Here is a 28,000-nt window from a genome sequence, read left to right as displayed (position 1 = left end):
TAATCCAATTCAAATTGGCAGACACCCAAATAATCTTTATTAGCTATAATTAAATATTTATGATTATTCAAGATCACAGTTTCTTCTTAATCAAGTATGTTCTACACTGCACCAATTCATTAATCAAAAGTCATTAATGGTTCTATGGCAAGACATTCAAGCACATGAAATTTTTCTAAGAACAATTTAAAAGGTATAAATCATTAAATGTGAGTATCATGAAGATGTTTTCTTGAAAATTGTATTTCAACAAAACATCAAAGCAATACGTCAGAAAATCTTTCAAGAATTGCATACATATATAAATACATATTTAGTTTGCTCCTTTACAACTTCATTGTTTGTGTCTGTTTTGAGTCATTCACTGCATGTCACTTGAAAGGAAAAAGTTTACAGCTAACATTTTTGTTAAAAATTTGCTGATTCATTTCCCAACATTGAAGTTAAATTTTTTCATGTAATGTTCAAGTCTTTTTAAACACTGTTGATTCCATATCTCTCCTCGGTGGTTGGGGAGGTTGAACTTTAGACATAATCTGACGAGCATAATCTGTGTTATGCAATCCAGCATCCCTTAATCTGGCTTCTAACTTCATACGTGGATCTGATGTTATCTGTCAAAATACAATAAACACATTTATAGATATGATGTAATCTATTAACAGTCAATAAAAACATTTATAGATCTGATGATATCTGTTAGCATACAATAAATAAATTTCTACATCTAAAATCTGTCCCTAAATAATGCTAGGTTATCTGTTCTGATTTAAGCCAATCATATCAAATGGTAGGTAGCCTGTTCTGATATAGCTTATCATATTAAACTAGAGGCTCTAACAAACCTGTGTTGTTCACCTGGATTAAAGTCCATTTTCAACCTTGAGGACTAGAAAATAATTCATGACTAAGAATTTTTTTCTTGATCTAGTATTGCTGATCTTTTTATCTGTTTTCAGTTTCTCTCTATCTTAATTTTTTCTTTGCCCAAAATACAAAATGTGTAGGCATTGTCTTGCTAATCGTTATTACCGTTTACAGTTTCTCTTTATTTTGTAGTTTTGTTCAACACGTAAAAAAGGGTAATTATCATCATGTTTGTGCAATTACTCCTATTGGGAGTCAACTGACAATCTCGGCAAATGTTGACACATTTATGGATGTTGTCTTGCTCATCATTTTTCTCTATCTACTATAGTTTTGTCAAAAATGAAAAAAAATGGGAAAACAAGTCATCATTTATGGGCAATAACTCCTGTAAGGAATTGACTGACAATTTCAGCCATGTTGATATATTTGAAAATCTTGTCTTGCTAATCCTTCTTGCGGTTTACAGTTTTTATTTCTACTATACCTTTGGCCAAAAATGCAATAAATTGGTAAAAATGGTAAAATAGGGGCAATAACTCCTATGAACAGATGATTTCTGCCACGTTTAAAGATGTTTAGACTGTATAATTTTGATTAATTTTGCTTTTTGAAGTTTCTATAATTCATTCAAGATAATAAGCAAAAACATAAAAAAATTGGTAAAAATTATCATCTAGGGAACATTAACAATGACAGCCATGTTGGTTGACTAGTAAATATCATCTGACACATTTTTAAAACTAGATATCCAAATGGGTCAATATTCAAAGTGAGGAACACAAAAGAAGGGTGTTAACAAAAAATCTCTGTGCAGTGATATTGGACATGTTTCAATTTTTAACAAGTTATTGAGCTTAACCATTTGTGCTGATTTGGAGAGCAGAGGACCGTAGAATGAAGGTGTAAAAACTATGGGGTTATTAAATGTATGTAAACATATCCAAGTTTATGATATGGACAGAGGAATTGAGGAAAAGGCTATCATTACCGCCTTCCTGAAATGACTTGCACATTGTACCCAAATTTAGGTCCAATTGACCATGTAGTTTTAAGGAGAATATTTTTTGTAGAAGTTTAGGATGAAGGGATGCCAGAAGACGGATGACGACAGATGCCAAGTGATAAGAAAAGCTCACTTGACCCTGAGGGTCAGGTGAGCTAAAAAGGTAAGTTACATATTCTGATGTAAAAATTGTGACATTAAATGAAAGTAAGTAACCTGTTTTGATGTGAACCTATTACATCAAATAATGGTAAATATCTTGTTTAAAGTAAATCCTATGTCATTAAAAAATGAAAAGTTACATGTTTCGATATAAGCTTTTATATAAAAATTGTAAATTATCAGATTGGAAATAAGTCCAATATTTATAATTATGTAAACATTAAATAATAATTATTTACCTGTTTAGATGTAAACCCTATGACATTAAATAATGGCTTCTGTATGTCAATGTCATCTTCATTTTCTGCATACCTATTTTGCCATGCCTGCAATTTTTTATATATGTGTTAAAATAAAAGAGAGAGATAAAATGGATAGGTCTGAGGTTAATTTCATCAAAGTTTCAAAATATACAATCTGATGACACACATCTTATTGGATATTTTTTTCAATAAATTTCTATGTACTGTGGTACAAATCATCTATTTGTTTTTGGTTCTTGAATAATTTATGATTGCTTTTTCATTAAAAAAAACACATTGAATTACCTTACGAGTGTGACAGTGAAAAAACTTTAACTTTTTTACTGCTATAAAATTGAGAATGGAATTCATGTATCACAATTTTTAGTTGAAAGTTAACAGTTAAGTTAGAATAGTGAATACAATTACATTGTATCAAATTTGTCCCATCAACAATTGTACTTTTCAGATATTGATGAATTATAAATTTAATATTATTTTCAAATTTGCAGCCCATATATTTTTTTAAAACAAATGCAAGAAGAATATTCATTTCATTTACAGCAATGGCTTAAAATAATCATAGATAAGCACAAGTTTTAAAGTTGGCATCCAGCTTAACATGCCGATGATGGGGTAACAATCTTATCTGTTTTTAAATTTTACAAACCCTATATTATCTTACTCACAAATAAATGAATCTATAATTTGGCATGTAGGAGCTTTCGATTAAGGGAAGATGATTTAACTTATTTACCAGTTTTACACTATTTTGTTTAAAATCCAGAATAAAAACCAGAATGGGTATCCCTTTTATATTTTTGATATCCTTTACATTAACTGACTAAAATAATCAATTCCAATTTTATTTAATCAATTTCTATAAATAATTCATTGCATATTCATTATAAAACCATGACATATAAACAAATCGATATAATAAATTGAAATAAGATGTACATATTTTCAATAAAAAGTAGGGAAGACCTGTATTTTTGTTAATTGAATGTCCTAACTTTTCTCTTTTTCAATTAAAACTAAACTATTAAGAGGGGGGAAATATTGAAGTCAATGGGGTAAAGAAGTGGAACCTGTTTCTCTGATGAAATAATAGAAAGTGCAGAGTGCAATGTTCCGAATGAATATGACAAGAAGACACAAAACGACAAATTCAACCAACGTCTGGTTTATCATATTTACCACTGGTTAGAATTAGTTTTAATGCATACAAAGTTAAAGAAACCAGGATATATAGTTGTAGCACATATATTGTTTATCAAATATTCTGTGGAGAATAATACACATGTATTCACTAACAGTCATGCAATGACATGTTTTACTGTACAGCAAAACTTTTAAAATGACAAAAAATGTATTACTCCAGTTAATGTCACCTTTGGAAATAATACTGTACTATTTACAATAATAGCTTTGGTAACATTCTACATGGATCTTGCTGTATGATAAATTAACTTACCTCTGTTTCTTGTAATATTCTGTGTGGATCACTTTCTGCTACAACCCGTACCTAGAAATATATAAAAGTTAAATAAGTTGTGTAAGTATTTTTTTTTACCAAACTACGTTGAATACGTAAGATTGGAACTAGACCTACCAGTAAGCTTAAGGGTAAGCCATTATTATCTATAAATCTTATCTTTACAATCTTTAAAACTTGTTACTTGTATTGAAATTTTAGCCAATTTGATTATTGGGAATATTAAAATCAATTCTTTTTAGTTGCACTAATCCAATCCTCTTGAACCATCCAATAAGACATAAAGTAAGTTTTGGAAATTCCGTCTATATCAGTTATATTTATAAGAGGATTCTAGAAATAGCTTAAAATTAACATTTCCCAATAGTAAAATGAATCAAAAACCAAAGAATTCTTAAATAACTAATTTTTGCTTCTACTAAAAGTATGGAAACAATCTTTAATAAAAATAAACAGCTGTGCTATGAGCGCATGATACGCCCGTCGTCTTGTGTGTGATGTTTTATGCAATAAGCATAAATAGTTTCTGACATACGGCGTGACATGCGAAAACCCCCCTTTTTTTTTACAAAAAACTCAATATCTCTAAAATAAAATTTTGAATCAAAACCAAAGAGTATACAGATCTTAAGATTAATATAACTTAGAAGTGTGTAAAATTTTAGGCAATAATCATAAATCGTTTTTGAGATACGGCGCGACATGTGAAAACCCCCCTTTTAAAAAAAAAAATCAATATCTCAAAAATAAGATTTTGAATCAAAACCAAAAAGTATACAGATCTTTAGATTAATATAACTAAGAAGTGTGTAAAATTTTAAGCAATAATTATAAATCGTTTTTGAGATACGGCGAGACATGTGAAAAACCCCTCCCCCTTTTTTTACAAAATACTCAATAACTCAAAAATAAAATTTTGAATCATCACCAAAAAGTATACAGATCTTAAGGTTAATATAACTAAGAAGTGTGTAAAGTTTTAAGCAATAGTCATAAACTGTTTTTGAGATTCGGCGCGACATGTGAAAAACCCCTCCCCTTTTTTAACAAAATACTCAATATCTCTAAAATAAAATTTTGAATCATCACCAAAAAGTATACAGATCTTACGATTAATATAACTAAGAAGTGTGTAAAGTTTTAAGCAATAATCATAAATTGTTTTTGAGATATGGCGCGACATGTGAAAAACCCCTCCCCCTTTTTTAACAAAATACTCAATATCTCTAAAATAAAATTTTGAATCATCACCAAAAAGTATACACATCTTAAGATTAATATAACTAAGAAGTGTGTAAAGTTTTAAGCAATAATCATAAATTGTTTTTGAGATATGGCGCGACATGTGAAAAAAACACACACCTGTTTTAGTTACTAAGTCCCGTAACTCAAAAAGTTTTAATCTTATTTTCACCAAAAAGTATACAGATCGTTTGACCATCATAAGAAACAACTATATTAAGTTTCATGAAATTTGGATAAGTCATTCTCCAGTTACGGTGCGACATGTTTACGCCGGACAGACACCGGACATTTGTATACCATAATACGTCCCGTCAAAAATTGACGGGTGTATAAAAATGACCAAGGATTTTTATTAGTTGATTCAACTCAGGGTTGTCATACCCTTTGTAAGAAAACCCTCCAAAGGGATGTTCCATTTTCCAATTGAGTATTTCATAGACAAGCATTTTCATTACCCCATAGACAGGAATCAATAAACTAAAGCCAGGTGACTTAATTTAAAATGACTAAATTAATAATATCCTATTTGATGTTATGGCCAAGTGTGAAACAAATCAAAATAGCCAAAGTATAATTACAAATAAAGAAATGTCATTACATTAAATGAGTTGACAGCTAGCTTTTCATTTTATAAATATGATTAAATTAAGCTTAACAATGTTTATATGAATAAAACGAGATGTTTGGTTTACACAGATGCGACAGTAACACAATGACAAAAATAACAAATAGACATGAGAGGTCAACATACAGTCTTCAACAAAAGACAGGTGTCCATACAATATGTCAAGCTCTAAATTGTCTGAGTCTATGAAAGTTGATATGATCAGTTAGTTTAGACTGGTTAGGGTTATGTAAAGTTTTGACTTAAGCCCCACATTTCATGAATTAGTATAGAAAAGCCATAAGTAATATGGTAAGCAAAAATGACATTTATTCAGTGAATTGTTTATATTTGTTTCCTTTTCTTAAGGGAAAAATTAAGAGTCCTATAGAGATTCTCCAAAAACTCTTGAAATACTGTTCAAGCAGTGTTCAATTTTTCAGATTGATTTTTCAAAATAAGAAAAAATCTGAGATATTTATTATTATAGTAAGACCTTCAATGACTTAATTTTCTGATAGAGTTTTATGCTATCTAATAATTGTCATAATCTTGGTAAGTTGATTTCTGGATGAAAAAAGAAGATTTGATATTTGCTATCTTGATACTTGATTTCTGTTCGCTGTTTGACTTATAAACTAAATATGTACCTCTATAAAACAAACAATAGTGTGTTCTATTCTAAAAATTCGTAAGGGTTCCGCGGAACCCAGTGTCTCGCCTACTTTTTGCTGTTAATCACAGGCTCAGCAAAAATGAGGAAAAAAATTAATAAAAATATTCCTCTCTATACTATCTTTTGATTGTAAGTAGCTTCTGTCCAAGTTTGGTAAAAATCCAGGATAGTTTATGAATCTAATAAATGTTTTAAAAACTTAAACTGCAGACTGTATGTAATGTTAACTGGAAGAAAAACTAAGTCCATTTATAAGTAAAATACGGAAAAAATGGAACAAAATTTCCTTCTAGATACTAGCTTTTATTCATAAACAAGCTTCTGTCTAAGTTTGGTACAAATCCAGGATAGTTTAAGAAAGTTGTTCAAATTTTAAAAACTTTAACCACAGAGTGAATGTAATGTTAACTGGCAGAAAAACTAAGTCCATTTATAAGTAAAATACGGAAAAAATGGATTTTTTTTTTTACAAAATTTACTTCTGGATACTAGCTTTTAATCATAAACAAGCTTCCGTCCAAGTTTGGTACAAATCCAGGATAGTTTAAGAAAGTTGTTCAAATTTTAAAATCTTTAACCACAGAGTGAATGTAATGTTAACTGGCAGAAAAACTAAGTCCATTTATAAGTAAAATACGGAAAAAATAGAATTTTTTTTTACAAAATTTACTTCTGGATACTATCTTATGATCATAAACAAGCTTCTTTCCAAGTTTGGTAGAAATCCAGGATAGTTTAAGAAAGTTATTAAAATTTCAAAAACTTTAACCACAGAGTGAATGTAATGTTTCCTGGCAGAAAAACTAAGTCCATTTATAAGTAAAATACCGAAAAAATGGAATTTTTTTTTTACAAAATTTACTTTTGAATATTATCTTATGATCATAAACAAGCTTCTGTCTAAGTTTGGTAGAAATCCAGGATAGTTTAAGAAAGTTATTAAAATTTCAAAAACTTTAACCACAGAGTGAATATTTGTGGACGCCGCCGACGCCGACGGAATGTAGGATCGCTATGTCTCGCTTTTTCGACAAAAGTCGAAGGCTCGACAAAAATATACCAAGTATTCCATATTCAGAGAAACAGCAGAATTATTTAGCAAATTTGATGCCCCAGTGGCAAAAAACAAAGAAAAATCCCCAACCCTTGGGTCATAAAACAGATAATTTAACCTTTAAAGGCTATGACTTTATCATTATAAAGGTATTTTTTTGTAGACAACAATAACCATGCTTTGAAGTTATGCACAAAACAGATTTTAGCAGTCAGTTCTATAGTACTTTTAATGAATTTATATATCAAACTGGTAACTTCATACATACAACTTTTGCAAATATAGCTTTGTTTAAACACTTCCAGTTCATATATTAGCCAAATTATGTTAGATGTATGGTTAGAGATGATATCATTGTGAGAAGATTTCTAAACTGACCATTTGAAGCAGAAACTGTGAACTTTTATAGATTAAAGGGGCATACAGTAAGATGTGAACTGGAGACAGAGGCAGGATTGGATACTTTATATAATCTTGAATGTTGGAATGATTAACTATTAATGTATAAATAATAGGATTTTGAAATTCTTTTGATTTGTAATTAGAGTAGTTTCATACAGGTTGTAGGCAATACATGTCAGAAAACATGCACATAGGGTAAGCTGAAAATAATTGGTCTTGTTTTCAAATTCTTTAAAAATTAAAACAGGGGTGGGGGAGGGGGTATTAAATGTACTGTAAAAGAAAAGTTACAGTACATGCAGAGATTTCTTTTAGGCTATGATTCTGATAAATAAGTATTGTTGTGAGAAAAAGTGTTTTTAAAGAGTTTTCTACTTGAACAAGCATTCTGGGAGTATTGCATGGCAATACATAGTCCCCTGCCAGTTAAAAATCATTGTACTGGAACAAAATGATAACTTGATCTATAACTTAACATGGTGTAAACTGTATAACAAATATCAAGTCAATATCTTCAAGCATGACAAAAAAAAGTGTGGAAAACTGATTATTTGAGTGAATTTTCTAAGTCCAAGGACCATAACTCTGCACAAAATCATTAGACCGGAAAAAAATTCGAACTTGATCAGTAACTTGTCATGATAAAACTATATACCAATTGTCAAATTAATATTCTGAAGCATGACGAAAAAAAGTGAGGAAAACTGATTGTTTGAGTGAATTTTCTAAGTCCAAGGACCATAACTCTGCACAAAATCATTAGACCAGAACAAAATTCGAACTTGATCTGTAACTTGTCATGATAAAACTATATTCCAATTATCAAATCAACATCTTCAAGCATGACGAAAAAAGTGAGGAAAACTGATTATTGGAGTGAATTTTCTAAATCCAAGGACCACAACTCTGCACAAAATTATCAGACTGGAACAAAATTAGATCTTGATCTGTGGCTTGTCATGATGAAACAATACACCAAATATCAAATCAATTTCTTAGAGCACGAAGAAAAAAGTGTGAAAACTGATTTGCCAGACTGCAGGATTGACAGACAGACAGACGGAGTGCAAACCTAAAGTCCCCTTCGACTTCGTAGGTAGGGGACTAATAAATGTTAGTATAGGTTACACTTTGTAAATACAGCTGTTTCACAAACCATGCCCCTTTTGGGGAGATATATAATATTCAAAGATATTTTGTTTTGTTTACCTACTGGTTCCCAGATATGATCTCTATGTTTCATCTCATTTTGACACATCTTGGGAACTTTACCAGTATAAATACACATGGATAGCAGCAAAGATGAATTCTGAGGAAGACCCAAATTGAAGAGAGGGGTAGTACAGAATTTTAGTATAAGTTTAAACTCTTAGAAGTTTGAGGCATATAAATGTTGTAAATATGCTGTACAGCCCTATATTTTGACCTTTGAAAAGAATAGTAATGCATGTGAAATTTCCATTCTAGGATATAATTTTTCATAGTAAAAGTGCCACAGTTTTAGCCATAAAAGGAGTTCCTATGGGAAACTGCATTGTCTATATTTACAAAAGTGCAACCTATAATGATCAGTGTAGTTAGTCTGCTAACTTGTTTGTCTTTGAAGTAGACACATTGAGTAAAACAAACCTGCTCTCTTAAGGCCTCAAGTCTTTCTTCTTTTTCTATTTCTGCTTGCCTTTTTTCTTCTTTTAAGTACTTTCTTTCCTCAATTTTTGCATCTAATTGTTCTGCTCTATATTTAATCCTAGATTAAATACATTTTTTGCATTTTAAACATTTTTCATTTGATTATGATCTAATATGTAAAGTATTTTTTTGTATAAACTGGAAATAATTGTGATGATAATACTGAACAAATTGTTTTTGTCAATTCTACTACGGTACATGTCAAAATTATGTACTAGGTATGACTATTCCAGGAAAAATGCAGTGTTGGTAAGATTGGAGGCAAGGGATTTTCTAAAATCCAACATCTATGCAAAGCAAAGGGTGCCAAACAGGTATAATTTCCATGTCTATTTCACAGATTAGGTAACACAAAATAAAAAACCAAGTAGTTTACAATCCACGAGGTCATGATGAATGTAGTTCTAAAGTCAAGGAAAAAGCTCTTCTACACTAATGGGTTAAAAAAGTTATTTAAGGAATTTGTCTGACAAATAGGCTATACAAATAACCAAAATCCCCTGCATTGAATATAATTAAAATTAAGCTAGTATTTCCAAAAGTGTTATTGTATATTTTTTCTATTACATTGTGTAACCAGTTATATGAAACATGTGCACAACTAAATAATTAATGGTAAGAGAGATCACAACTTTCACAATGAAACTTTTGGAAAAAACTTTATCAGTACTGTAACAACAATAAATGCCCAATAAATATATAAAGGGCAGATATTAGGTTGGAAAAATTATTTGAGGAATTACCAGAACATTCATATGCTGCCTTGTCACCATGTAAAAATGAAAATTGATACATTTATTTGAATGATATATGCTATGAAAAAGGAACATTTAAATGATTAATAAATACAATAAAATAATTACTTTGAAGTTAATATGAATAAAAAATTAAAATAAATAAAAGTTATTTTTCCGTAAATTATTTACAGTTTAGATTTTGTTAGAAGAAATATGCATATGTTCTTAAATTAAATAGATACTTAAATCCAGTCAAAATAAGTTGTTACATATATATAATGTCTTGTTACTCAATCATGACCTCCCATTTCAACTTTTGAATTTCTTATGGAAATTGTATGTATAACCTAAACAAATAATTACCTTTCTTGATCAAATTTTGCTTGTTCAGCAAGTTGTGCCTGTAACTCGTCATATCTTTTTTGATCTTTCTCTGACTGTTTTTGTTGTTTCTTTTCAATTTCTTCATGAAACTTGGCTACCTATAAAAATATGAAGATTATATACCATTTGATTAACTACTGAATAGATTGTAGCTTTAATTCCAAAAAATCTAAATACAATACTATAAATGATATATTACCCAATGAAGTTCACACAAATATAAATGTTATTTAGGATGTAAAACATGATCGCATGGAACAAATTAAACAATTGTTTTTATACTTGTTCTTTCTCATGAGTTCTTTTCTTTGTCTCTAATTCTGCTTCCATTTTAAGTCTTTCTCTAACAGCTTGAAGTTTTTCAGATTCCATTTTATGTTGAATTATCAAAGCTTCCATTTGCTGTTCCCTAAAATTGCGAATCTAAAAAATAATAAAAATGAAAATATTTTAATACTTTTGATATTTTTGAGTAACTGAAACTAAATGAAAACTAGAGGCTCTAAAGAGCCTGTGTCGCTCACCTTGGTCTATGTGCATATTAAACAAAGGACACAGATGGATTCATGACAAAATTGTGTTTTGGTGATGGTGATGTGTTTGTAGATCTTACTTTACTGAACATTCTTGCTGCTTACAATTATCTCTATCTATAATGAACTTGGCCCAGTAGTTACAGTGGAAAATATTTTGTAAAAATTTACAAAAATTTACAAAATTTATGAAAATTGTAAAAAATTGACTATAAAGGGCAATAACTCCTTAAGGGGTCAATTGACAATTTTGGTCATGTTGACTTATTTGTAGATCTTACTTTGCTGTACATTATTGCTGTTCACAGTTTATCTCTATCTATAATAATATTCAAGATAATAACCAAAAGCTGCAAAATTTTCTTAAAATTTCCAATTCAGGGGCAGCAACCCAACAACGGGTTGTCAGATTCATCTGAAAATTTCAGGGCAGATAGATCTTGACCTGATAAACAATTTTATCCCTATCAGATTTGCTCTAAATGCTTTGGTTTCAGAGATATAAGCCAAAATCTACATTTTACCCCTATGTTCTATTTTTAGCCATGGCGGCCATCTTGGTTGGTTGGCCGGGTCACAGGACATATTTTTTAAACTAGATACCCCAATGATGATTGTGGCCAAGTTTGGTCAAATTTGGCCCAGTAGTTTCAGAGGAGAAGATTTTTGTAAAAGTTTACGGACAACGGAAGCAGGACGACGGATGCCAAGTGATGAGAAAAGCTCACTTGGCCCTATGGGCCAGGTGAGCTAAAAAATAGTTATTTTCCAAGTTATCAAGGGGCATACTCTAAAACAGTGACTCACTGCCCAAATTTGAACTCTGTCTGTGAATTTTGGTTTTTAGCATTGTGTATGAGTTTCATGAAATTTGCATGAGGCAAACTTAAGTAAGAGTGCAGAAATGAAAAAAAAAAAAGTAATTTTCCAAGTTATAAAGGAGCATAACTCTAGATCAGTGACTCACTGCACCAATTCGAAATCTGTCTGTATGTTTTGGTTCTTAGCATTGTGTATGAGTTTCATAAAGTTTGGACGAGGAAAACTTGATTTCATTTCAGAAAACATAACAGAATTAATTAAACTTTTCTGGCAAAGAAATACTTTTGATGAAAACATACATTCATTCCTGCATTACTAAAGCATACTTAAACATAACTAGATATCATTGAGATGGGAGCCCCGCTGTGAATAATGTGTGGTAAATAATTTGTATCTTTATCATCATGATCATTGGACATGGGGTTGTCAACTGAAACCTTGACCTTTGACCTAGGAAGTTATACATAAATTATGACACACCCTCTGTTGTTGGTTTATATACCTGTCAAGTATAAACTTTGAAATCATAACGGTTCTCAAGATATAGAGCGGACACGATCTTTACCATAGGACATGGGGTTGTCAACTAAAACCAAAGTTTTTGACCTTGACCTTTGACCTTGACCTTTGACCTAGGAAGTTGTACATAAATTATGACACACCCTCTGGTGTTGGTTTATATACATGTCAAGTATAAACTTTGAAATCAAAACGGTTCTCAAGATATAGAGCGGACACGATCTTTACCATAGGACATGGGGTTGTCAACTAAAACCAAAGTTTTTGACCTTGACCTTTGACCTAGGAAGTTGTACATACATTATGACACACCCTCTGGTGTTGGTTAATATACATGTCAAGTATAAACTTTGAAATCATAACGGTTCTCTAGATATAGAGTGGACACAATTTGTTAGGGACGGACAGACAGACGGACGGACGGACAGACGGACGGACGGACAGACGGACGGACAGACAGACTGATCACTATAGGGCGTCCACCATTCGGCGGGGCCCTAATAAAACATTCAAATGTATTCCAATTTGGATTTCTACAATGAATATCAAATAGCATAAGAAAATATGATAAGCAATCAGATGATCACATGGAATTTATATCATTCTGAAATGCTAATAAAAGCACGGAAAAAATGAACCAACTTTTACCACATCACCTCATGTCTTTTTTTAAAGATAAATATTCCACTCCCTCAGCTTAAAATATTAGAGGTATTTTCCACAATTATATGTTCATACTTGTGTGTTTTATGATAAAAAGTAAACTTTCAAAAGCAATGTTACTTATGCTTTGTCAATACTTACTTATCAGTGAAATAATCTAAAACTATTTTCCTAGAAGCTAGTAGACTTTATAAACTTCTACTTCGAGAATTTCCCTATCTATCTGTCTGTTGGTTTTCTCATTTGAGTTGTTTTACATTTTGTCATGTCATGACCTTTTATAGCTGACTAAACCTTTTTTGCTCATTATTTAAGGCTGTACGGTAACCTGCAGTTTTAATGCTTACGAGCACATCATTTGTTCTCTGATGGATAGTTGTCTCACTGGCAATCATTCTAGATCCTCTTATTTTTACATCAATTGGAACTTCTTTAAAGGGGCATTAGATATGAGATATTAAATGAAAGTGATATAATGAAATACTAATTCGCTTTAAGCAGCCAAAATAAGGTAAGAATCATTGATGATGAATTATTCACTTGCAAGTGAATAATTTGACCTCATTGAATCTGTAATCATGTAATATCCTTCAAATATTCACAAGACATTAATCTGTTAGACAGCAGTATTTATATTTTAGAATTTTGTCTAGCATTAGGGCTTCAAACTTCATGAATTTAGGCGATTATAATAACCTGTTCTTTTATCAATAAAATCAACATAATGTTGAAAGGGTGATTTTACTATTTTCTACAATTTCAGAGTCCAAATAATGGCTGTAATCATATCTCTTCTTTGGCAATGAAACATTCCATAAAGTATCATAAACATTCAAACAGGAAGTGACTGCCTGGCTCTTCTAAAAATCGCTTACACAGTACATCTATAAAGTTCCAAGCTAAACAGAAAAAAATTTGATCATATAGAAGCAATGCAATATGCAACAAAGCTTGGGAAGAATGAACGGAACCTTTGTGTTTCATTAAATTTACCTTTTCGTGTAGGACTTCTCTCACTTGTCTTTGTTTACGATTATACTCTGCTTTAACTTCCTCTAATTGAGCAGCCATCTCTGCCTCAGTGAAAATTGACTCGGCTTTGTGATACAAGGCTGATCTTCCTTTCTGCCAAGCCACCATTAAAGCTTTCTTTCGTTCACGAAAATATTTGTTAGAATCACACCATTCTTCATGTGACACCTGCATATACATACTTTGTCAATAAATGTTCTCATAGCATATAATTGGAAACAAATAGGAATTTCTAAAAAACTGACATTATCAAATAATGTTAGATCATATTGTTTCAAAACATTAGAAATAAGGTTTCATATATAGGAATAATTTAATTGAACAAATTATGTCTACTTGAAAACAAAGCCTATCTTTTGTTTCAATCATTCTTAGTTTTCATATACTTGACTTCAATACTGATTTGTGACCCTTAAAATAGATGGATATTTCTCAAGTTCAAAATGTCTGTTAGTGATGAAATCACAATACCTTCATACTGTTCAAACAATAATTTAAGCTTTATTAATCACCAGACCTCATCATGTAAAATCTCTTAACTAACCATTACATTTGTCATTTCTGGGCCTTTGATAGCTTACTATGAGTTATGGGTTTTGCTCATTGTTGAAGGCTGTATGGTGACCTATATTTGTTAACTTCTATGTCATTTTTTCTCTGGTGAAGAGTTTTCCTATTGACACATCTTCTTATTTTTATATTTACTGCTAGGTGTTATATCAACAATACAAAGTACAATGAATATCATTACCAAATCAGCTCTGAGTTTCTTTGGTAGATGTCGCTGTAATCTGTCGATGATCATTTTCCGTCTATTCTTCATCTCATGAGGGTACTGCTCATATATCACAGTGAATATATAGTGGTCATCATCTGACCAGCCACCATTCCTTCCTAACCTAAAACATAAATTCATGTAATAATGTATACAGTAATCAATACAAAAGCAGCCACTATTATTCCAAAGAAAGAATACAACATCAAACTGTGTGCAATGGGCACAATATCCCAACACATAGTTTTGTCTATCATTAGAATTAAATAGTTTTTTTTTATTATTGAGCCATGACTTTGATTTATATATGAACATGCTACAGTACTATTGACACCTCAAACATGAAATCTGGGTCACTCCATTGTTTTGACCTATTTTTGGGCTAGTAATATTAATGTTCACATCTTAACACTGTGATATCACACCAGCTTCACAGCAACCTATCTAAAAGTTCAAACTTAACCATGCTCTATGAAACAAGAAGTTGAGATCAGACCAACAATTTGACCTTTTTTTCACATACTCTGAAGAAAAATAGCATTATGATATTGAACTGCTGCATATCGAACAACCTTAAAATGAAACATTACTAAAAACTTTACAACTGATCCATAAGATTTAATCAAACATAACAATAATTCCACAATAATGAAATCAAAACAGAGAATAGACTTCAAAGGTACATTTATATTTACTGCTAGGTGTTATATATATCAACAATAACAAAAACAAGGAATGTTATTACCAAATCAGCTCTGAGTTTCTTTGGTAGATGTCGCTGTAATCTGACTATGATCATTTTCCGTCTATTCTTCATCTTATGAGGGTACTGCTCATATATCACAGTGAATATAATGATCATCTTTGGAGCAATTGATAATTGACTATTGTCTATTCTGTTTTGATTTCATTATTGTGGAATTATTGTTATGTTTGATTAAATCTTAAGAATCAGTTGTAAAGTTTTTAGTAAAGTTTCATTTTATGGTTGTTTGATATGCAGCAGTAGGTGATATGCAGCAGTAGGTGAATGTTATAGTCAATTATCAATTGCTCCAATCTTTGGAGCAATTGATAATTGACTATAACATTCATGTCTTAGTGTATACTGACACTTAATGTGACTGCTTTGGTGAAGATCTTACATCATACACAAGTTGAAATGTGAACTGCGAAAAAAAATATCTGGTAAACAAGAAGATTCAGAGCAATGGATGTGAAAAGGTATCACACGTTACAGCATGCAAACATGAATATTGATACCAAATTACAGAGTCCTCTATTCAGAACTCCTATGAATGTGAAGAAAATTTATCACATGGTCATTATAAGAAATCATTTTGATACAGTTATATTTTTGTTTACTCATAGTTGATTATTTACTATGCAGTGTCAACATGAGACAAAATAATACTATCATATATAGCTGTGAAAAACAGATTTTACAAATTTACACTTTTTACAGAACAAGTAGATACTATTTTGGTGAACCATCCTAGAAAAATTAGACCTATCTAGGTTCTCTTGTATGATGAGGTGAAATTTATTTGTAGTTGATAATTTAAATTGTTTTAAAAATTAAATCTAATAACAGAAGTTATTTTCAATTAAAGTACTTACTTTAAAATTTTAGAATGTTCCTCTTCAAGATATTTTAACCTTTCTCTGAACTTTTCATCCATGATAATAAACTCCTGTAAGACTGAGACTTTGAGATCAAAGTCTGAACATTCAAGATCATATGCTTCCTCTGGAATACCACTTTCTACATGAACCTTTTGACTATCTTCATTTTGAGTTATTGTACCAAGAAATCCTGTAAATATAATTTCATTGTACATAATTGGCAAGTAAGAAACAAATTATACTTCTGTTACCATTCAGAAACTGACAGGTTTCAAATTAGGGTTTTTCCATGTCAATGAGTTAAAAATGTCCATACTTTATTTGAGATCACAGCATAAATGAATGTGAATCTTTTATATATTGTATTATAGATAAGAAAGGATATGTGGTATCCATCCAGGACACAAAATCAGTATGTGCACAGCAAAAACACAAAAAAGTAATAGGTCAACTGAATATGGTTAATATATGCACTCCAATAGAAAATTGTATCTAACATTTTTAAACATTGTTTACATGAGTTTGGTGAACTTTTTTAGTTTTCCTATGTTGCTTGCAAAATGAAGCATTCTTCATGTTAAATGTTCTATCATGTACTAAAAGTGTTTTATAAGTGGTATAAACATGTGTAAAGGTGGACTGAGAAGACAATCTTGTAAACATATGTCAAGGTGGACTGAGAAGACAATCTTGTAAACATGTGTCAATGCGGACTTAGAAGACAATCTTAAACATGTGTCAAGGTGGACTGAGAAGGCAATCTTGTAAACATGTGTCAAGGTGGACTGAGAAGACAATCTTGTAAACATATGTCAAGGTGGACTGAGAAGACAATCTTGTAAACATGTGTCAATGTGGACTTAGAAGACAATCTTAAACATGTGTCAAGGTGGACTGAGAAGACAATCTTGTAAACATGTGTCATGGTGGACTGTGAAGACAATCTTGTAAACAAGTTGTGATAAATTTTACACACAAGTCTATTGGAATTTGTTTTTTGTTAAACATTTAAATGTGTAGTTTCCCTGTACCCACGGAATCCAGGAAAATAAGCACCCCTGAAAGATAATGAATTTGCATTCACCACAGAGCTACACAATAAACATATTTATGATAAAATTATAAATCTTTTGGAGTTGAAAATTTTCAAGGGACAGATAAAATGCCTTACCCATTCCTAGTTCCTGTTCTAAACAAATCTGTTGATGATGTAACTTTTCCAGCACCTTTTTTTGTTGACCTTTTACATTATCAATGGTACACTGAATTTCATTATGCTTTTGTACAGTGTCAGGAGAGCCCATTCGTAAATCTTCCATATTTTCCTGTAGCCAATACTGCAGATCTTCTCTGTAATTATATTTGTCATAATAAGTAGTAAATAAGGATCTTAAATAATATTTGATTAACGATTATGATAATAACCATAAGAATATCAATCAAAATTGGCCTCTGTACCACCTTCAGTATAAAATCACAAATCAGTAAAGGCTAGCTAAAGTCATTTTATAAGTATTTAAAAACTTGAAAACCCCAAAATATAAATTAGGTTTTTATTTTCATTTTTCTACCCACATCAACCCTTGACCAATATCAGACCCTCAAGTTAACCACTCAGGGTGATAAAGATGTTTTGGGTTGAAATGGGCCTTTAAACATTTACACTGTCACTGAGGATTAGTAAAAAAAAAAATAAAACATTTTAATTTTGTCTCAATCTTTTTCAAACAACTTAATAAACAATTACCCTTCCTACAAGAAAATGTCTCATTACCTTAGATTCCATACTGGTTGTGTGGTGCTTGCTTTAAACTTGGCAAACTCTACATCTAATGATGCTTCAAAGTCTTCAAAATCTTCAAATAATGAACAGCATGTATTTCCTGGAGTCAGGTTAACTCCTCTATGAACATCAATGTCTGATTGTAGCCTTTTACGTAAATTGTTAAGTCGTATCAGTTCTTTATTCCACACAAGTTTATGTTGTTTAAGAAGATTATTTTCCTTGGTTTGTTTAGACAATTGTTCTATTTTCTTCACCTTAAGGAGAGACTTATGAGCTGCAAACTTTTTCTCAGCAGCAAGTAGTCGTAACTTGTCATAATCAACAGCTTTATATTTATTACTTCTAACTCCATTTGTGGCTTTGTTTACAAGTGTGTCTAAAAAAGATTACAATGTTCAGACATGCAGTCATTCCAGATCTTATTTTTTTCTAAAAAGTTTATAGAATTAGCATTTTTGTAAATGATTTCAGTTAGAAATGCTAATAGCAAGTCAATATGCTGTGTCTGACCTGTGTTGCATGGTGCAGTTCTGAAGAACTTTAAATTTAGTGTCGAAGATTAGCATATCATCAAGTGCAAAAATTTCGTCAATTGTCACAAGGAGCATCATATCAAAATAACTGAATATTTTAGTTCCCATAGCAGTAAAGAAAATTTGCTATAAACTAAAGAATGTTTTCTCTTCTTTATAGCTCTGAAGCCAAATAAAACTAATTTATAGCAAGATTTAAATGTTGTGTTGAGTTTGTCTCTCTTTTTTGTAGTTTTATGTGTACTTAGCACCAATCTGATGAGTCAAGCCTTTTCCAACTGATATTTATAGTACGTTCTTATGGTATGCTGTGACACCACTGTCCCAGGTTAGGTACAGGGTATGTTTTACCCTATAACATTCTTTGTGTGTTTGTCCCAAGTCAGGAGCTTGTAATTCAGTAGTTATCATTGGTTTCTGTCTGTCCCAAGTCAGGAGCTTGTAATTCAGTAGTTATCATTGGTTTCTGTCTGTCCCAAGTCAGGAGCTTGTAATTCAGTAGTTATCATTGGTTTCTGTCTGTCCCAAGTTAGGAGCTTGTAATTCAGTAGTTATCATTGGTTTCTGTCTGTACCAAGTCAGGAGCTTGTAATTCAGTAGTTATCATTGATTTCTGTCTGTCCCAAGTCAGGAGCTTGTAATTCAGTAGTTATCATTGGTTTCTGTCTGTCCCAAGTCAGGAGCTTGTAATTCAGTAGTTATCATTGGTTTCTGTCTGCCTTATTTGTTTTTTGTTTGTTTTTCTTTTGAACATTTTTACATTTTGTCATGCATGGCAAGACCTTTTATAGCTGACTATACCTAATAGGTTTTGCTAATTGTTGAAGGCTGTATAATAACCTAGTTTTTAACATCCTTGTCCTTTGGTCTGTGGTGGATATTTGTCTCATCAGCAATCATACCACATCTCCATATTTTTATAGTTAAATCGGAGATATTTATTGGGACATGCAATATTAATAAGGTGATCCGTAAATCACAGATGTGTAACTCTGTCTATAACAGATAATGCAATGGGAAGACTAGCAGAGCAACCCTATTTTTTCAAAAAAGCTTTACTGCACTTAACCAAATAGTCTTTGAAATAATCAAAACAAATTTGAAAAAAAAACATCCCCATTTAGCTCCATATGCAATACTTTAGGATTACAGATGACACAATTAAACTAGGTACATACATGTACCAAATCTATCTAGCATTCAAGAGGGGGTAGGAGGAGGTGTCATCCCAAATTCTCGGAACAATAAATGCTGAATCCTGAATTCCCATAAAAAATATAGCATTCTTTTCTTGATCCTGCAACATCAATCAAAAATTCCTGAGTCCCGATATATATATATATATATATGTTTACCGGTAATTGAAACTACACATATATTTTGTGACATCAGGATAAGAAAAATGATCATAATGGTTTATTGTTGAGTGAGTGGTTTGTATGGTCCAGACTTACCTGTGTCATGAGAAGTATACTGCATGACAAAAGGATCCACTTGCTTAATTGGGGATGTCATTTTGTATGACCAGTTCTGTAATCAATTAACCATCTGAAAAAAAAACAACAACATTGTAATCAATTAGATATATATATCTTAACAATAATGTGTTGTACTTTATTGAATATTATGTGAATGTTTCCACTACAAAAAAAATCTCTAATACACACCTAAATGGTACATGTTCATGAAGTACAATAATTTCTAGTATGTACATGTAGTAGTAAGATTATGATAGTGGACCAGATAGCAAAAGATGTAGAAAAGCAGGCCCCCATCCCTAAATGATTAATTTAATGTCATTTCAAAATATCAGATGTTCAGTCAAGATGTCAACAAAAGTGAAATGGCAAAGTAGATGGACTAAACACAAAAACAGAGATACATGTATGTCACATATACATGAACCTGCATCTTTTGTTGGGAAGGCTGTCCAAATGGACATGCAAAAGCCTGAGATAGGGAGAACTTTATCAGAGATTTGAACAAGCATCAACAGATTGAACAAGTACCAAAAACAAATAGGATAATCCTTGCATGGCCAGATTGAAAATGGTGTGAAGAAGAAACTTAGTATACCAACAAATACTTACTAAATTGTCCAAAATACCAACACAAAAAGAGAAGAAATGTTGATTGCTGAGACAAATGGAGATAATATAATGAACATTCCAAATTGCAATGAACATGAGAACATAATAGCACCTCCAAAGAGAGAGAGGCCTACTTTGTCCATGTACAATGTATGAAAGAACAGTATATACTATTATGGGGGAATTCATTGTGAGTACAGAGTAATTGACATTGTAAAGAGTTAAGAAACCCTGAATCCTGATCATTGGCCCAAACAAGCAAACAAGTCTTAGGTATTCTTTTACTTTAAGGGTCTAGCAGTCCATGTACTCAAGGTATAAAGTTAAATTTACAGTAAGGATATTCTTTTAATTTAAAGGTTCCTGTACTTAAGGGCCAGGGTTTAGTTTACAGTTAGGGTTAAGGTTAGGTTTATTTAAGGTAAGGGTTAAAATTGGTAAGCTCTATGGAATGGGACAATATTTAGATAAAAATAGGCCAAGTTTTGACTTAAGGATAAGATTCAGGATTAAGAAATGAGTGTATCATGCAATTTGGCCAGAAATATGGGCTCATTTGACCAGTTTATCATTACATGTATAGCTGGTATGTTGGACAATATTGTTTCTGCATACCCAGTGCAGTGCCTGTAAATGCCAAAATTATAATATTTCTGCTTTTTTAACATATCTGTTTTATAGTTTGCTGCTTGCTTATTGGCTACATGTCTTGCTATCTGCCTATCATAATGTTATCCGCTGATGTTGTAATTTTCTTAATTTGCTATAACCTTAATGCCTTGTTTCAAATCATCATTTAAGTGCTTGTGTAGGATATTTATGTGTGCTTGATCCATATTCCTATTACGTTTGCACTTATTTTGCTTATTGTATTTGACACTTACATGTACATGTATGTGTGCTAATTTTATTAGATATTTAGATACATATTTGTGTGCTTATTTCATTTAACACTTATGTATGTTTATTTTATTTACACAATGCATTTCATTTAACACTTAATAGATGTGCCTATTTTATCTTGACACTAGTCTGTGCTTATCTTCTTTGACACTAACGTGTGCTTATTTTATTTGACACTAATGTGTGCTTATTTTAATTGACACTAATGTGTGCTTTTTTCATTTGACACTTATGTATGTTTATTTCATTTAATGCATACATTTTGTAGATGTGCTTATTTTATTGGACACTAATGTGTGCTTATGTTATTTGGCACAAATGTGTGCCTATTCTATTTGCACCCTTATATGTGTGCTTAATTTATTTGACACTAATGTGTGCTTAATTCATTCCACACTGATGTGTGCTAATTTTCTTAAGCTTATACATGTGTAGATTATTTTTTGTTTATTGAGATGGTTTATTTACAAAATGTATATTTAATAATGTTATTGTCTGATGTTGTTTTCTGAAGCCCATGTTGTCACAACTGACGTTGTGAGCTACATGTACATGTAGATTATACTGCTTGTGGCAATGTGTGTTCATTTCTTATCTTAATTGACTAGGAATGCCAGTTTTCCTGCTAAAGGTTGGTTGTTCTCTCAGAGTACTGCTGTCTTCTTCCTCCAATAAGAACTGGCCACCAAAATGTTACTTAGGCAAGTGTGCTGAAAGTGGTGTTAAACACCAACACTCTATCAATCATTAAGGTCATATCTAATGTTAGCTGTAACTGTACAAATGTATTTATCCTCTATAAGCTAATTCGCCGTTTCAGAATCTAATGCATTCTGGGTAATATTTGCAAAATTGTGCACAAAACGTTGTGATTGGTTTGAAACGTTCTAAACAATGGAAATTCAACCAATGACGTAACGCTATTTTCACTTTGGTGTACGAACAATGAGATCACCCATATAATAATTCCTTAAGATTCTGAAAAGGCGAATTGGTCATTTTACTATACAAATACAGGTGTACAGATATACATGTATCAGTATCTATTGATAACATTTGAATATATTTCCTTGGATCCTGCTTCTGTTGTGATCAAACATCACATCAAAAATCATTTTACACAAGTTAAGGAAGATCCCAATATTGGGTATAATACCCATAAATGGAGCGGTAGGTCTTTTCACCACCGAACACCACCACACCCCACCGAACACCCAAAAAATGTATTTTTGTGTCTTTTAACGTTATAAATGCAACCTAAATATATTATTTATGTTATTATTTCAACAAATTCATAATAAATGATAAGATTAAGATCTTATTTATCTACAGCGAACAGAAATGGAGAGTCTATAACACTACAACTCCGCAAACCACCCGTCATGGACACCATCGAACACCTCAAAAGTTTAATATTTTGTCTTTTAACATTATAAATGCAACCTAAATATATATTATTTATGTTATTATTTCAACAAATTCATAATAAATGATAAGATTAAGATATTATTTATCTACAGCGAACAGAAATGGAGAGTCTATAACACTACAACTCCGCAAACCACCCGTCATGGACACCACCGAACACCTCAAAAGTTTAATATTTTGTCTTTTAACATTATAAATGCAACCTAAATATATATTATTTATGTTATTATTTCAACAAATTCATAATAAATGATAAGATTAAGATATTATTTATCTACAGCGTACAGAAATGGAGAGTCTATAACACTACAACTCAGCAAACTACCCGTCATGGACACCACCGAACACCTCAAAAGTTTAATATTTTGTCTTTTAACATTATAAATGCAACCTAAATATATATTATTTATGTTATGGACACCACCGAACACCTCAAAAGTTTAATTTTTTGTCTTTTAACATTATAAATACAACCTAAATATATATTATTTATGCTTCATTCAATAGACAAATCTCACTATGGAGTTTAACCAATAGAGAAGCGTTGTTGTACATATCCATTATTTTTGAAGACTAATGAAAATACCTAATAAGATTCGATATTTATTGCAAACAGTGGAAGTGGAATTTTGAGTAATATAAGATTAAAGTGATTAGGCATGTTGAGTAATGGAAAGACATTTTAACATTTCAATCAGGAGCTAATTCCTAACAATCATTCTTAATTGGTAATCTCAAACATTTCAATTAGAAACGCCCAACTGTTTGATGCCTTTTTATTTTAGTTCTATTCTCAGTAACTTAATATTCCGATAAAGTGTGGTTTTTGTCCAGAATAAAAAAGAGAAAAGTTCCTTAAATGACAATTTATTGTAATATTATTTGAAAGGTTATATTTGTCCTCCAAGTTCTCCAACTTTTATATTGTCGAGTAAAATATTATTCCGATAAAGTGTCGTTTTTGTCCAGAATAAAAAAGACAAAAGTTCCTTAAATGACACTTTATTGTAATATTATTTGAAAGGTTATATTTGTCCTACAAGTTGTAGAAAAAATGCTTCTTGAAGGATATTAGCATTTCTTATACATATAATTCATTTACTCTCTTTTCTTTTTCAATAGGCTTCACAGAGTGGTTATGATGCCTTAGTATATGCAGCCAAGAGAGAGTATGCTGTACTGCCAAAGGATCAACTGACAGTAGCCACACACGTCGATAGCAACACTCTCAGGACAGATTACCTTACACAAGCTATAATGCACCAACAGAATATGTCAACACACGGTGTTCCGAAAATCCACAACACCTGATGGAAATTGTTTTTTTCATTCCATTTCCATTGCGTTATATGGAACTGAGCAGCATTCATTGGAAATTCGTCTACGTACATGTCTACAAATGTGTTTGCACCCAGAACTCTACAAAAACCGTCCGGATGCCAACGACATCTTTATACTGTCTCCGTCATTTGAAGAATCTGTATTAGACTGTTCTAGACCAGCAGCATACTCTTCAATATGGACAATGATTGCAGCATCTGATGCCCTAGGTATTGTCATTTCTTCCATTTATCCAGCAATTAATGGTCACCAGGACCTTGCTGTCAAGGTGCTAAACACTGTCTACAACGCTAGTACCATGTTACAGCCAAACAATAAAATCAGCATAATGTGAACACATTCATCATTAACCTCAAACCCGCGCGGTACCTGGACACCAAATCACTTCGTCCCAATTTTTGAACACAATGCTAATAATATACAATTCGTACCACAATCTCATAGCTCTCCATGCGTAAAAACAACAAATCCATTAAATGCTGCTTTGGAAAATTACTTGACAGACAAAACCATAGACTTATCTCCTAATAGCAGTATCAAACAAGATGTAGATGACGATAACATTGAACAACCAGATGAACAACTCCACTGTTATACAAATTCTTCAAACGTCCTATCAGATGCAAATGATGACGATAACATTGAAGAACCCATTGCTGATAGTGATAATGACGATTATCCAGTTGCTGATGGTGTTAATAGCCTTCCACTAGGTAAATTCATGTCTGCAAGAGAATGTTTCTCCCACATAAATAAGAAAGAACAAGTTTTTGATGACTGTCCCTCTGGTAACAAATCCAATTCATGGTTACTAGTCCGTAATGACGGAAACACCCTTACCAGCGACAAAAAAAGAAATTACTATGACGATTGTGGTTCATGGAATACCAGCAAAGCCGCACCCATCTTCAAGATTACTTGATAAGTGACAATTTTAGGACAATTTTCAAAAAAAACAGTCAGTACTGTTTAAAGCAACGCATAAAAGGTCAAGTGGTATGGACAGCTTAAGAACCTCAACCTCCTCAATACGATGTGATTACTATGCATCGCTACGAAACTGTTTTGAAATCAAACAGTGCATTTAAGAAACATGTTTCCTGGTTTTCGTCAACATCAGATGCAACATTAACAGATATTGCTCTGTACGAGTATCAAGGCACCTACGTAATTAACTCTGACAATAAGGTCCATACTCATCCCAACATTATTCGCCAAGTGCAATCCGAATTCAGCGACAAAAAGCCGAAAGAGATTTTCCTACAAATGAATCAAGACAATTCAATGACCGCTCCGCATGACACTAAACAAATTAAAAATGCCAAATACCGACAAAGGAAGGCAAACCAGCCATCAAATTCAAACAACATAGCCGACGAAATCCTAGAAGTCCTTAGTATGCTGAACGACCATCCCTTTGTTCAACAAGTAATACATAAAAAGAACAAGTGCCATCAATCCTCTGTTATACAGAAAAACAGATGACCGACTTTAAGATGTTTCTAGCCAGGTCTGACGGTGCAGTTGGTGTAGACAGAACGTTCAATTTGGGAAGCTTCTTCGTGACAGCCTTAGTTTACAAACACCATAGAGTGATAAAAAAAACTACAAAAGACCACCCAATATTTATTGGTCCAATGCTACTGCACAAAGATGCATCCTACAAAACTTATTATTCATTTTTTTCTCATCTAGCATCTGAGTTCAAAATAAACAGTCTTGAATTAAGAATTCCTGAGGAACTAATCTTCGGTTATGATGACGAGAAGGCGATGACCAATGCCATCAGAGATGCCTTTCCATCAGCAACAAGACTTCTCTGCAGCAAACATTTAAAAGACAACTTAAAACATTATCTTCAAAATAAAATTGGTGTCGACGTAAAAGAACGAAACGAAATCATGGACAACATTTTTGGAAAGGACGGAGTAGTCAATGCAAATAATACAGTGGACTTTGAAGATAAGTCAAATACCTTCAAGGATCAAATAGTTCTGTATCCCAAGCTTGCCAAGTATTTCACAGACAATTTAAAACCTCGTATCAAAGCATTTGTCAATGAACCGCGGAGAAAAAATAAAGACAAATCCGAAAAACTTTGGACTAACAACGCAGAGAGCATAAATCATGTATTTAAAGTAGCCATCAAATGGAAACCCCAATCCACACCAGAATTAATAAAAAAACTCTACGACTGTGTGCTGGTACAATTTGTACACTTAAGAGGATGTCTTCATGGTCACAGAGACTATGACTTGATCTCAAGTGAAGTACATTACAGAATAACAGACCAAATATGGAGATGCAAGTCGGAAGATGAAAAATCATCAATTTTTGAGAACTTTTTACTAGACAAGAAAAGAAAGCGAAAAATAATAATGATCAGTTCCACTGATGGGAAATTTTCAGTTGTAAATAAGGCCATAAACATTGCAAAGAAACCTTGCCAAAGAAAAAGACCAGTAAATGAGAGAACAGAAAAACGATAAACACTCAACATGTTGTAAATTATGTATATATAGTCATTGATGTAATAAATTATTATATGAAAATATTAGTCACTTGTATTTGTTAGGAAAAAAATATTAACAGAAGGAAAAAATCTATACAGAACAAAAAAGGATAGTAAGATAAAATGCTATCACAAAATAAAAGTAATATATATACAAACAGATTGTAAGCCGGTAAATAAGGTTGAATCCGGAAACGTTTTCCTTTATATTGATAATCAACTTAAACATGAAAATGATGCTCATAAAAATCTAAATATTGATTAAATTATGCGTAATTTAATTTGTTTTATCGTTTTAGTGTATAATATCACTGTTTTTCTTAGTGGTTGGTGTTTTTTTGGGTGTTCGGTGGTGTGCGGTGGTGTTCGGTGGTGAAAAGACCCACCCTAAATGGAGTAAGTACCCATTTATGAGGATCTTCCCCAACCTGTTTAACACTAACAGATGAATCTAATTTTTGTTAGACCTTTGTGTGTTTATTTAAGAAGAATGTCTCACAGACACTTGTTATGGAATTTCTCCTATTTAAAAGAATATTCCACAGTCGCTTGGGTACAGGATTTCGATATTTAATATTTATTATTTCTTAATAGGTTTTTTTTTTCTAAAATAAAAAAAATAAGTGAGTGTCATGATTGTGTGGTATTAAAATAGATAATTGTATTAATTCAATATTCACTGAAAACCATGAAAAATATAATATCGAAATCCTTACCCAAAGGCTTGTGGAATATTCAAGAAAACTCACGGTAACTAGAACTCGATCAGTACATTCTACGAAGAAGTTTATTCACCTGAAAAATACATTGTTTACCTTCCCAACAAAATGACGCCATTTTTCATTTTGAGCAGTGAGAAATATCTGGCTCT

General features: G+C 31.8%; 1 protein-coding gene and 1 long non-coding RNA gene across 5 annotated transcripts in view; both read right to left on the bottom strand.

Moving 5' to 3' along the window:
- The window catches only part of LOC127730563 (uncharacterized), a 345,980-nt gene that overhangs the window by 114,074 nt on the left and 203,906 nt on the right, over positions 1-28,000 (bottom strand). The gene's annotated exons all lie outside the window — the stretch shown is intronic.
- LOC127730546 (coiled-coil domain-containing protein 148-like) lies at positions 4-27,997 on the bottom strand. 4 transcript variants are annotated; one of them, XM_052238989.1, is made up of 13 exons: positions 27,945-27,997; positions 20,310-20,403; positions 18,311-18,698; positions 17,708-17,886; positions 16,531-16,726; positions 14,887-15,034; positions 14,097-14,303; positions 10,849-10,989; positions 10,546-10,664; positions 9,386-9,503; positions 3,755-3,805; positions 2,275-2,361; positions 4-614 (listed from the first exon to the last, which is right to left on the bottom strand). In XM_052238989.1, the coding sequence occupies exons 2-13, from the start codon at positions 20,368-20,370 to the stop codon at positions 465-467; spliced, it is 1,845 nt and encodes a 614-aa protein (XP_052094949.1). In that variant the 5' UTR covers positions 20,371-20,403; positions 27,945-27,997; the 3' UTR covers positions 4-464. The 4 variants fall into 4 exon arrangements, with proteins under 4 accessions (XP_052094949.1, XP_052094946.1, XP_052094947.1 ...); XM_052238986.1 differs by having other exon boundaries at positions 27,879-27,991; XM_052238987.1 differs by having other exon boundaries at positions 27,925-27,991.

This window comes from Mytilus californianus, unplaced genomic scaffold, assembly GCF_021869535.1.
Source record: "Mytilus californianus isolate M0D057914Y unplaced genomic scaffold, xbMytCali1.0.p SCAF_2, whole genome shotgun sequence".
Lineage (NCBI taxonomy): Eukaryota > Metazoa > Mollusca > Bivalvia > Mytilida > Mytilidae > Mytilus > Mytilus californianus.
The sequence above is the reverse complement of the archived record's forward strand: the minus strand, read 5'-3'. Positions and strand labels throughout refer to the sequence as shown.

What these genes read in the sequence shown, in the direction of transcription:
- LOC127730546 (XM_052238989.1), bottom strand. Translation starts at nt 20,370, where the DNA reads ATGACATCCCCAATTAAGCAAGTGGATCCTTTTGTCATGCAGTATACT. An exon ending in AGAAACTCAGAGCTGATTTG is followed by an intron (nt 14,304 to 14,886) that starts GTAATGATATTC and finishes ATGTATATGCAG; the next exon opens with GTGTCACATGAAGAATGGTG. An exon ending in TAGGGTTTACATCTAAACAG is followed by an intron (nt 615 to 2,274) that starts GTAAATAATTAT and finishes GTATTTTGACAG; the next exon opens with ATAACATCAGATCCACGTAT.